Here is a 12,883-nt window from a genome sequence, read left to right as displayed (position 1 = left end):
TTTAAATCGATTCAAAATTTAATTTATTAGTTTTTTGGTTAAACTGATTTGTCCGGTCTAATTTTAATAAAAATAACACAGTTTAATCGGTTATATATGTTAATTTTAATTATTAAAAAAAATCTTTTTAACATCTTTATTGAGTAGTTCTCAAAAAAATTAACCAAAATCAAATAATTTCCTGAATTAAAAATAAAATTTTTTAATTAATAATTATATATAGGATTAGGTGCATGCACATGCACATGCACAATAATGTGAAATATGGTATATTACCCACCACTAATCTGGTTCAGAAAATAAGCAAACAGGATCTAATTAAGAAAGAGAGCACTGATATGATTTGCAATTAATTAAGGGAATATAATTCATCACAAAAGGTGAAGGAGAATCAGCCACTACACATGGCTGGTCACCCATTAATGGAGATATATACCTCCTTTCCAATTCATCATTTACTTTAATCTATTCATATATATCTTCATCTATTCCCTTACTTTCTTATTAATGCTTAATTAGTTAAATAATTTCATGTCCCTTTTAGAAGAACTTTTTGTGCTTTAAGGCACTTCATTACTTTATCGTAGGCCCTATTTTTGTTTCATATATATAAATTATTAAACAATAATTATATGCAATAGGATATTCATTTTCGATGCTATTGTATATGTGAGGAAAAGAATAAAAGTGAAGGCCACTCTACAATTAAAAAAAATGATGAACTTATTTTTTAAATAGAGTTTAATTTAATTATAAAAATAATTTAAAAGGTGAAAATTATATTATTCATACTTATAAATTTTATATAAATCTTATAAATATACAACACAACAAGTCAACAACAGAAGTCAGCCAATTTTATTAAGAAGCTAGGATAGGGGTGTTTATGGATCGGATCCAATCCGCATATCCGCGTCGTTTATTCGAATCCGATCCAATTTTATAAATATTCTTTTTATGTTTTATTTCAACTAATAATTATCATATATGTTGTATTATTTTAATTTATTATTTAAGAAAAGTATGTTTAATATTATTTTAAGAGTAAATATATTTAAAAGAATAGAAAAAATGAATTTTATTGATATGTTTTTAATAAAAATAAGTTTTTAAAAATATTTTTGTGTTTTTCGGATATATCCGATATCCGAACCGCAAATGTGCGGATCGGATCCAACATTAAAAAATGGGGATATTAGATCCGACCCGATCCGATGATTTTAGTGCAGATCGAATCGAAATTTTGGCAATATCCGATCCGATCCGCGTTCACCCCTGCCAGGGTAGTTCGAAAAAAAGCAGAAGTTTTTGGTCAGTATGGGCCTAGATCCCAGTCCTAAAAGACATATGGGCCTAATTTTGTTTGGACCGATATATAGGCCTAATTTAATCCAATGTAGTGTAACAGTGTAGCATCAACGTTACCCAAGCAGCCTCCTTATTGGGCCTCAACATAACCCAACAATTTGGGCCTTTAATGGGCTTCAGGTCTATTCAGCCACCTGCTTGTTTTGACCCCTCAACAGTCAACAGAGAACCCCACCTTCTAATTACTTATTAGTAATGAGTAGTTACTGTCATAATAAAGACGGGTGAATTAGACGAGTGAGATGCAAATTTATTTTCTAAACCGAAGATATGGACAACCTAACTGCGAAAGTACTATACTACCCTAAATTAAAGTGGCAAGTAGGAGTAGCTGTATGATTATTTAATACTCGTCTTTGATATGCTTACTCTCTTAATTATTTCTTTGATGTTTTGTTTATAAACGACAGAGTACAGAAGAAGGAAAGTTCCTAACCTATAATTGTTTATCAAATAAGATTAAGATTAATACCTACGAATTAAAAGAAAAGAAAAAGGTGTAACGTAATTATGTAATACGTTATATCCATGCACCTTTAATTTGAGGTGTCGCTTTTGCCTTCATTCTAATTTTTCCCCTTCCTCTTTGTTTTGCCGCCTTCTCTTTTCTAACAATCATTGTTAAACTTTTAAATACTAATACGTATATCATACGGTACCGTATATCATACTATATTGCTATGATAATAAGTTAGTAACCGCCACCAATAGTCTTCACTCACTCCTCAGAATTCAGAACTGAAAATTGCTATGTTGCTTAGCCAGATCATGTTTTCATGAATTCAGGTACTCTTCTGCATCCATTTGCATTCTTTAATTCCGTCTTAGTTTCCAGATTTCAGTTGTTTAATTTCTTAGAAGGGAAAACAATGAATGCTGATTGCTTCAGCTGAAAATCTTGTCGGCAACCATGCAAATTTCTTTGCTCAGTGATTGCACTTTGATGTATGGTTCAAGTTTGGTGCATTTAAAACCTCAATTAAATGAAACAAGTGGCAAGTCATTTGAACCAACCAACAAGATTTGAATTTTGAAGCTCTTCATTATACACCTTTGATATGTTAGGTCATGGTTTTAAAGCCATACTAGTTGCTGCAATGAATTCTTGAACTTAACTTTTTCTAGTAATAATATTTACAGGTAGTGTTACTCTGACTTGTAAGAGGTAGAGTGAAATGGAGCAGTATGAAATTCTGGAACAGATTGGCAAAGGTGCTTTTGGTTCTGCTCTTCTTGTCAAGCACAAGCATGAAAAGAAAAAGTAAGGATCATTCCAATCCATATCTTCAATGTGATTTGAGAATTAACATGTTATTTCGTTGTTTGCATATATTCATGTCATATCCTTGCGCTTTAGATATGTCCTCAAGAAGATTCGCCTTGCTCGCCAGACTGACAGAGCCCGAAGGTCTGCCCATCAGGAGGTAAATTCACTACATTTGTGAAATGCTTGAGAATTTAGAGTTGATCCTTAAGCCTATTCTTGTTCATTCTTGTCAATTTTATATGTGAATTGTAGTTTTATATACATAGAATCTGGAAATGATGATGTCCTTCAAATTTAATTAAGCTGATTGGATGTGTTTCTTCCTTGGTTTATAGATGGAGCTTATATCTAAAGTTCAAAATCCATTTATAGTGGAGCATAAAGATTCCTGGGTAGAAAGGGTCAGTCTTTTCTTGACAATCAGAACTTGCATTATATATGTTTGGTAGATTTACTAACAGAACTATTCATATTCTTCCCTTGCAGGGTTGTTTTGTATGTATTGTCTTAAGTTATTGTGAAGGAGGAGATATGTAAGCCATGATTCACACTGAACTCAAGTGTTTGAGGAAGTGAAATTACAGCATTTATTAAGACAATCCAATTATGAAGCCTTTGTAATCATCTGTTTCTGTTCTACAGGGCTGAAGCTATAAAAAAGGCTAATGGTGTTCATTTTCCTGAAGAGGTTGGTCGCTCTTAGCCCTGATGGATACTCTTACATTCTTATTCCCACTCTCATCAATTAACTGTATCAACTAACTGATATCTATATAAACTCTTATGCACAGAAACTTTGTAAGTGGCTTGTTCAACTGCTGATGGCACTTGATTACTTGCATGTAAATCACATACTTCATCGAGATGTCAAGGTAAAAGGAACTTTCAAAGTTCAATAATATATCTGAGAAAGTTGAGGACCAGCTTGTGCTGATGTTTTACCCTCTTCTGTTCAGTGTTCAAATATATTCTTGACAAAAGATCGAGACATCCGTCTAGGTAAACCAGTATTGTTGTTTCTTCTTTTACTGGAGAAGAAAAGAAAAGAGTATTTTATTTTATTTTATTTTTATGTAGATTTTTCCAAAAGTTGTGCATTGTTTTGTAGCATATATGCTAATCTTATGTTATGCTTCTCGGATGCAGGTGACTTTGGCCTTGCTAAAATGTTGACATCTGATGATCTTGCTTCCTCAGTAAGTGACACTTCCATAATACTGTTTCCGTGGCTGTTTCAGCTTTTTTATTTTGTCTTGATAATTTACCATGTGTTGTGGATCTAAATTTAGGTTGTTGGGACGCCAACTTATATGTGTCCTGAGCTTCTTGCTGACATACCTTATGGTTCTAAGTCAGACATCTGGTCTTTGGGTAATTTAATTTCTTTTGTTCTTCTGAGATTACATATTCTATATGGTTTTTAAATTTAATTTGACAATGCCTATGCCTTGAATTATAATATTTCCAGGATGCTGTGTTTATGAAATGGCTGCTCACAAGCCAGCTTTTAAAGCTTTTGTAAGCTACTACTACCCTAAGTGATGTTTGCCACTGGTTTATGTCATATTTGTATCATACATGATATTATGGCTTATTGGTTTTCACTATTTAACACTTTTTTTTAATGTTTGGACTCTGGAGCATAGCATAAAATCAATGACTAATATATGTTGGCTGTTTTCATCTGAGCAGGATATACAAGCATTGATTAACAAAATAAACAAGTCTATAGTGGCTCCACTTCCAACTATATACTCTAGTGCTTTGTGAGTCCAATCTTTCCCTCCAGTAGTTGTTTTGACACATCATCCCTTTTCACCTGTTTATCTATCATATATTCTTATATGTCAGCACCTATATGCATTATGAACTGCTGGTTTATGTAAGAACAGCATATATCAGACATTTATCAATTTCACTAGTTCTTTATAAAATCATTATATTTCCAATCTAGTTTGTGGAACTCATTCAGCTGCATGATACTGATTTGTGTGACTTATTGTGATATATTTGTTGTTTCAGCCGAGGGCTTGTGAAAAGCATGCTACGGAAAAATCCAGAGCTTAGGCCAACGGTGTGTTTTATATGTTCTTGTACTTATTTGCATCTATCCAGAATTCCGGATTAAATGCATATTTTAGATTTTATGGTGGCTCTCTTTTTATCTTTGACAGGCTGGTGAGTTATTGAATCATCCACATCTTCAGCCTTACATTCAAAAAATTCAGCTACAACTAAGTAGCCCCAGAAGTAGTAGTACTTTGGCATTTCAATGGCATGAGAAAAACCATGCAAGAAGTAGGTTCATAGAGCCAGAATCTGTTTCTTCTCTTTCTGGCCAAGACAAATGCTTGTCATTAAGCAGTGACAACAACAGGTCCTTGAATCCAAGTGTTTCTGGAACTGATGAACAAGGATCTCAGTGTTCTTCTACCCAAAGAGCAATTGGATCATCATCCACTTATTCAAAAGAGAAGCTCTATGAACTATCTATTGGCTGTGTCCCTGACAAATGCAATACTTATAAATCATCAAAAGCTAGAAAGTCCTCAATTGTTCAGAGACCTTCAACACTGAGAACTGCTAAGGCTTCTGCCACACTCAGAGGCCAGAAAATGACTCCATCTAGGACAGTAAGAATTGAATTAGTTCCATTCATCTGAGTTTGGTATTCATTTTCCAGTATTATCATATATCATATGATACATATAGCAAATATGTTTACTTAATATATGTTTACTTCTCATGTCAAATTGCATTAATTAGTGATTTCATTTTCTTATTTTCAGCACCCAATGCCTAATGCAGCAATCCGCAGAGCATCAATTCCACCACCAAGTAGAGCAAACATTGGCCTTCTCCAATGTGTGGAGTCTCCCAATGTCTCGGTTAACACTCCGAGAATCGACAAGATTGCAGAGTTCCCTCTGGCCTCATATGAGGATCATTTCTTCCCTGGCAAAGTAACATGCCCATCACCATCACCATCACCATCACCAACATCAATAATAACCACGAGCGAGGAAAAGTGCATGATCCAGGTTGTGGACAAAGCCACTGTCCACAACACCAACAGTGAACACTCTGCTGATCATAAGCATCGATTCGACACCTCGTCGTTGCAGCAACGTGCAGAGGCATTGGAGGGGCTGCTAGAGTTCAGTGCAAGGCTGCTACAACAACACAGGTTTGATGAACTTGGAGTCTTGTTGAAGCCATTTGGGCCTGAGAAGGTTTCTCCAAGAGAAACAGCTATTTGGTTGGCCAAGAGCTTCAAACAAACTCTTCTATAAGCTTTTCTTATCTTTGTCAAATGTGATCAATCATCGTTGCCATAGAACAGTGTACATCAATAGAGTGCTTTCTCTTTTTTGCATTGCCAATTTTCCATGACATCCATGCTTGTACATTTATATTTATAAAACAAACAAATCTGGGTGCACTTAATTATAATAGTCAAGATACAATTATTATGAATAAGTACAGGGAGCCAATGGCCTAAGCGTACAATGTGTACAATGGAGGTTTAGGAAGTATTAGAGATATGACCATTAGTGTTATATTGTCCTGTCAGGTTACGCTTTTGGGATGAGTGGTTTCATGATATAGTATTAAAGTTCTAGATCCGAAAGGTGAAGAATTTGATCCTTGGTGAACCCCAAAATCAGCTTAAGCTTTTGGGATAAGTGGTTTTATGACATGAGATGCTTATTATCCCTGGTATCTGGATGATTATTCTGGATAATATAGGTGATGTTCATTTTATTCATAGACCAAAAATTTAGTCCATTGTACACATTGTACGCTTAGGCCATTGGCTACTCAATTATTATTTACCAATTATTACGGACACAATTTATTATTTTTCACCATCAGTTACTCAACATTAAAGAATGTTAAAAATTATAGTATATATTGAGTAGTGTCCTAAAAGGAGGTTCTCTCTTGGTTGTTGATTTGGCATATTATTCAGGGAGAAGCAGAAAGTACAAGCATGATATGAATATGTTATGACTAAGAAGTGATGGAGACATGTCCATCACCAACTCCAATTAAGTAGGCAATGAGCATGCATGCATGCATGCATGCAGACACATACATAGATCGATAAATGTATGATCCCAACATGACCTTTGTCTTTTTGGAAAGCCTCTACTGTCAATTTCTCATCATTCAAATCGGAGAATCTGCAGTCTCAAAACGGAATCTCTTCCCCTAAACCCCCTATATATCTTTGAGAATTTCAGACCCTACTGCCTAGTCTGAATTATTTCAGTAAATAGCATAGAACGGTCACAACTTTAATTTCGTGCCATTATAAATTATTGGTGGTCCGTTTTTGTACAACTTAGTACATAGATTCCGATATTCTAAGTTTAAGTTAATTAATCTTAGAAATTAAGCTATATATGAAGACTATCTTAATTATCTAATTAGCTTTAATTATCTCTAAACAATATGAGACTAACTTCATCATAAAACGTGAACCAGATTATATATTTATATCACACTAAGTTGAAAGAGAATTGATCCATACATAGAAAATTATATGACATGAACATAAAAATTTAGAGTCGTCGAGCATGCATGCATGTATGTCAATATGCATGCATGTAACTGTTATTTGAGTGTAAAAGTAATAATTATTTCTTAAATTAGATTTAAGTAGTGTTAATTTTTGTAGCATAACCTATCATTTAATCACCTTAAAAGGAAAAAAAAAGGGAAGAAAAAAAATATTGTATTATGATTATGAAACATGGAAGTGAATAAATAAAAAGTTATCACTTTCACTACTATGCTACATGTGGTAAATACTATAGTGGATTATATGTCAATCTTTCATTTTAGTGCTAAGTTACCAATGCTAGCTAACCAATGATTTATTTAAACAACATAAATAACGGGTTTTAAAATTTGTCTATTTTAACTAAAAGATATTACGCCTTAATTTAATACTACTAATTAAATTTAGGATTAATTTACTCTTTTAACCTTATTATTTACATTGTTCACACATTGTTTAAAAATATTGTTGATTATCTACTTTTTCTTTAATATATTATAAATAAATTAAGNNNGAATAAGTTTCTTCCCTTGTAGATGATGCATTCCTTTCAAGCTTTTTTGATAGTTTAGCTATAAATAGTGCGTTGGGCAACTGACCTATAAAGTGGGAACAAATCATGAAAATTAATCTGTGTATAGGAAACTTGCAAATTTTGCATGGGTAGGTCTTCTTTCTAGGGTATGTAAATAAAGAAAAAAGTAAGCACTAAGCAAATAAAGAAAAAGGAAGGTTTGGGGTAGAAGAAAAAAAATAAAAGAAAAGAATTAGAAAAGATAAACTATATAACATTTTTGTGAAATGAGAGTTGCCATTAGTTCACTTTTTAATTTAGATGTGGGAAGGGAAATGGTATAGAACGCAAATATGGAGTGTATAAGTGCTTTACGTAACTGTGTTGTCAGGAGTAAAAATCGGACCCTCTGATTTGTATTTAAAAAATTAAAAAAATTTGGAGTACACAAATCAGAGCAAATTTTTTAATTTTTTTAAATACAAATCGGAGGGTCCGATTACCTTCACCAAATTTTGAATTTCCTCTTCCACACTAATCGGATTAGTAAGCTTAATTTTTTTTACAAAGAAATCAGATAGTTCGATTTTTTCATCTTTGTTTTAAAAAAAGTTGTTCCCATATCCATATCTAGCACCCACATTTTCCACAGTAATACACAACACACACATTTCTCATATCCAAAAAAAAATGAGCCCATTAGTTAGTAGTTGGTCTCACTTTGATATATTCCTTAGATAGTGGTCCAAAAGAGTAGCACAAATTTGACTTAAGGAGGAAAAAAAAATAAAAAAAAGAAGGTGACTTGTTTGGGGGAAAATTGAAAAGATGTTTTATTTCTGTTGAGAATTACAAAGCACATTTGAAATCTAAAGGGAGCAATTATCATGGAGAAAATGAGGCAAAAGGAATAAAGCTTGAAACTTTTGTCAGTAGTGATGAAGGACACACTCTAATGCTTCCAAACCGAAAAGCCAAGCCTCTTGTTTCACACACACACTTTATACTTCCTTAGGGTTCAGAAAATTATGAGAAGCTACAGAGATAATATGATGAATATCAAAGTTACACTTGCATCTTGTAAATACATTGATTAACTCCACATAAGATTTAAGTTACTGAAAATTCTTTTATATTTTAAATATTAAAAGTGATGAATAAAAAAAAACATTTATCCTTTTTGACAGAAGAACAACTTGCATTCATACAAAAAAATTAAACGACACTCATAAATTATAGAAAAGGCATTAGACTTACGTCTAAATCAAAAGATAAATAAAAACAAAGATTAAACTGAATGTCTTTCATTTTTAAATCTATACAAATATTTTTTTTTTCCCTCTCATTCTTTGTATCATTAAAAAAGAGTTTTTTTTTTTGTATATTTTGTATCTATTAAAAATAAATAGGAGGGAAATTTGAGTTGACCAATGGTAAGTTCACTTATCCGATTAAGTAAGTGTTTGGAGTTTAAAGTCCGTTTTATGCATACAGTAATATATTAGTCAGTAACATACTTTTAAATGGAGTTCAGATTCGCAATGAATTAATCATTGATCGGTCGAATAGAAAATGGGAGCCACTCACATAAAGACACTTAAAATATTTTTTTAAAAGATATTTTTTAACAATTAAAATTTAACACATGTAATCGATTAAACCGTATTATTTTTGTCAAAATTAGACCAGACAAATTAATTTGACTAAAAAATTGATAAGCCAAACTTTGAATTGAGCTAAATTAATATTTTTTTATAAAAAATTACTACAATACCCTTATTATAGAAAATAACTAATATACAGGGACGGATCCATTTTTGTCCCTGACCATTGAAAAATACTTTTAAGTTCCTGACCTTCACAAAACGTGGACGGATCAGTCCTTGACGGAGGCATTTGGACGGAGGACTGATCCGTCCAAGTTTTGCGAAAGTCAGGGACTTAAAAGTATTTTTCAATAGTCAAGGACAAAAATATCCGTGGGACAAAAGGTTATGAATCTATTTGTCCTTTTCTCAAAAAAATATTAACTTAAATTAGTTTAAAATTTGATTTTGTTACGGATCCAACCCACGGACCCCGCATACCCGGTTACCCGGGGACGACCTGCTTCGACACAAAGGCCCTAACACCGGCCCTCCAAAGCCTCTAACCCAAATATCTCTCTTATCTTAACCAAATAAAGATAAGATAAGATATTCACCATCACCTATAAAAGAGGACCCAGGTCCCCCCAGGTATTCATTCATTCCACACACTTTCTACCTCTCAGATCCATTCTGACTTGAGCGTCGGAGTGTCTTTGCAGGTACCATCCCCCATCGTTCCAGTCTAGATTCCGATGCACCGACCAGACGAAGAGAAAACAGCATTCATCACCCCAGACGGGACGTACTGCTACACAGTAATGCCCTTCGGCCTAAAAAACGCTGGAGCAACCTATCAAAGACTGGTTAACAAGATATTCCGAGACTTATCCGGTAACAAATTAGAAGTCTACATAGACGACATGCTCGCCAAGACCGAATCCGGCGAACAACTAACCGACGACCTCAAAGTCATAATGAACACCCTACGAAAGCACCAAATGCGGCTCAACCCGGCAAAATGCGCCTTCGGAATGGAGGCAGGGAAGTTCCTCGGCTTCATGATTACGCAACGCGGAGTTGAAGCAAACCCAGAGAAATGTCGTGCCATCCTCGAGATGACGAGCCCCAAAAACCTTAAAGACATCCAAAGGCTTACCGGCCGACTAACGGCATTGTCACGCTTTCTCGGGGCTTCGGCCCAAAAAGTGACCCCTTTCTTCAAACTAATGAAAAAAGAAGCCCCCTTCAAATGGGAGACGGAATGTGAAGAAGCATTCCAACACTTCAAGAGGGTCCTAGCGGAACCACCAATCCTCGCCAAACCCCAAACAGGGGAAACACTTTACTTATACCTCTCCATAACGGAAGAAGCACTCACAGTAGCACTTGTCCGTGAAAACGAGAAAAAGGAACAAAAACCCATATACTTCATAAGCAAAGTCCTACAAGACGCAGAAGCTCGCTACTCACGCTTAGAAAAGCTAGCTTTCACACTCCTTACAGCCTCCCGACGCCTACGACAATACTTCCAAGCTCATCCCGTGACGGTTCGAACCGACCAAGCGGTCAAACAGGTGTTGCAGAAACCCGACCTAGCTGGAAGAATGCTAGCGTGGTCCATTGAACTATCTCAATTCCAGATCAAATTCGAACCCCGGAATGCGATCAAAGCACAAGCTATGGCCGACTTCATTGCCGAGATGACCCCGGGAAAGCTCACCCCCGAATCATGGAAACTACATGTCGACGGCTCATCAAACTCCACCTACGGAGGCGCCGGAGTCATACTCGAAAATCAAGACGGAATCACGATCGAACAGTCGGTACGATACGAATTTCCAGTATCGAACAACCAAGCAGAATACGAGGCCCTCTTGGCAGGCCTATCCTTAGCCCAGGAAGTCGGAGCAAAGGTCCTAGAAGTAAATACCGATTCACAAGTAGTCAGTTCCCAAATTAACGGAGACTACCAGACACGAGACCCCCTACTCCAACAATACCTCGCTAGGGTAAACAAACTACGAGAAGGGTTCGAACACGTCACCATACGGCACGTCCCTAGGGAATGAAATGCCAGAGCAGATCTACTCTCCAAGCTGGCCAGTACCAAACCCGGACACGGTAACAAATCGTTAATCCAGGAAGTCGTTAAGACACCTTCCGTGTCAACAACAACCAACGCTCACCTGACAATCTCGAACCAGGGATCTTGGACCTACCCGATCCTGCAATACCTCCTCGATGGAACACTACCACCAGATCCCAAGGAGGAAAAGCGAATAAAGAGGGAAGCCGCCAACTATACCATCGTCGCAGGACAGCTATACAAACGCGGATTCTCGCAACCACTGCTCAAATGCATCGAACCCGAGAACACGGAGTACATACTCCGTGAAATCCACGAAGGTTGCTGTGGTCACCACGTCGGAGGCAAGACTTTAGCCCAAAAAATCATCAGAGCAGGCTACTTCTGGCCCACGGTCATCCGAGATTCCGAGTCATCCGGCGAGAATTTGCGGCCGACGACCTCGTCTTACGACGAAACGATATCGGTCCCCCAACCCCAGGAGAAGGGAAGCTCACCCCCAACTGGGAAGGACCATACAGAATCAAGGCCGTAATCGGAAAATGAGCGTACAAACTCGAAAGGCTCAACGGCGACGAAGTCCCGAGAACATGGAACGCCGCCAACTTGCGACGATACTACGCCTAGACCAACCCACAAGGTCGCACCATTGCCCTCATCTCTGTTTTTGTACTTCTCCTACCAGTTTACAAATTCTAAATTTTTATTTCATCTAAGTTTTAAACTCGGGTACTCTTTGCCGCCACCAACGGAGGGTTTTAACGAGGCCCAACCATCAATAAAAATTCCATTAAAACAGCTATTTCTATTTTCCTAAATGTCCCAAAAACGGAACGAAAACACGGCCACAATTGGGGGACTGATCACCCCCCAGGCCCAAAATACGCGGATATCCATGAAAAAATCCGACCAAACGACGGTCCGAGGGAGCAAAATAGCCTAAAAACGGAATATAAAGAAGGCCCGGACGGCCCAAAAACAATATAACAACGGAACATACAAAAAGGCCCGAACGGCCCAAAAACACTAATAAAACGAAAGTTCGGTGTTCCAATATCCCAAAATACACGGCCCTTGGCCATCCAAAAGTATCCAAAAACACAGTCTGAAGAAAAACACAAAAAAGATAAAGATAGAAAGCTACTCGAGATCAACGATCTGGCCATCACGAACAATCTTAAAGGCCCCCATCACGGACACATCCGCTCCAGGAGCCAGCACTAAAGCCTGAGCCCTCATCGTCTCTTCGGTAGCCGCAATCGCACCCTTTGCATCAGCCAATAACTCCGCCTTCTCCCTCCTCAAGGCAGCGACCTCGGCCTTCAAACTCTCCGATTCACTGAGAAGCACAGCCGCCCGAGAACCCGCATCAGAAGCCCGTTGCCGCTCCTCTGCCAGTTGAGAAAGAAGCGAAGTTTCAACCTCAGAAAGCCGGAGAATCTCCGCCCCGGCTTCCTCGGATGACTTCACCGCCTTCTCCCTAGCAACCCCG

The 12,883-nt window shown here is 36.7% G+C and overlaps 1 protein-coding gene across 2 annotated transcripts; it reads left to right on the top strand.

Annotated features, from left to right (window-relative positions):
- LOC107645206 (serine/threonine-protein kinase Nek4) lies at positions 1,827-6,082 on the top strand. Of its 2 annotated transcripts, none has more exons than XM_021103681.1 (15): positions 1,827-2,154; positions 2,509-2,629; positions 2,726-2,792; positions 2,971-3,027; positions 3,122-3,168; positions 3,278-3,323; positions 3,427-3,507; positions 3,592-3,634; positions 3,782-3,831; positions 3,925-4,006; positions 4,104-4,153; positions 4,328-4,401; positions 4,658-4,709; positions 4,810-5,268; positions 5,425-6,082. In XM_021103681.1, the coding sequence occupies exons 2-15, from the start codon at positions 2,544-2,546 to the stop codon at positions 5,926-5,928; spliced, it is 1,698 nt and encodes a 565-aa protein (XP_020959340.1). In that variant the 5' UTR covers positions 1,827-2,154; positions 2,509-2,543; the 3' UTR covers positions 5,929-6,082. The 2 variants fall into 2 exon arrangements, with proteins under 2 accessions (XP_020959340.1, XP_016204662.1); XM_016349176.2 differs by having other exon boundaries at positions 1,831-2,154; positions 2,971-3,036.

This window comes from Arachis ipaensis, chromosome B06 (genome assembly GCF_000816755.2).
Source record: "Arachis ipaensis cultivar K30076 chromosome B06, Araip1.1, whole genome shotgun sequence".
NCBI classification, from domain to species: domain Eukaryota; kingdom Viridiplantae; phylum Streptophyta; class Magnoliopsida; order Fabales; family Fabaceae; genus Arachis; species Arachis ipaensis.
Note: the sequence above shows the minus strand (reverse complement) of the source record. Positions and strands in the feature narration are given on the sequence as shown.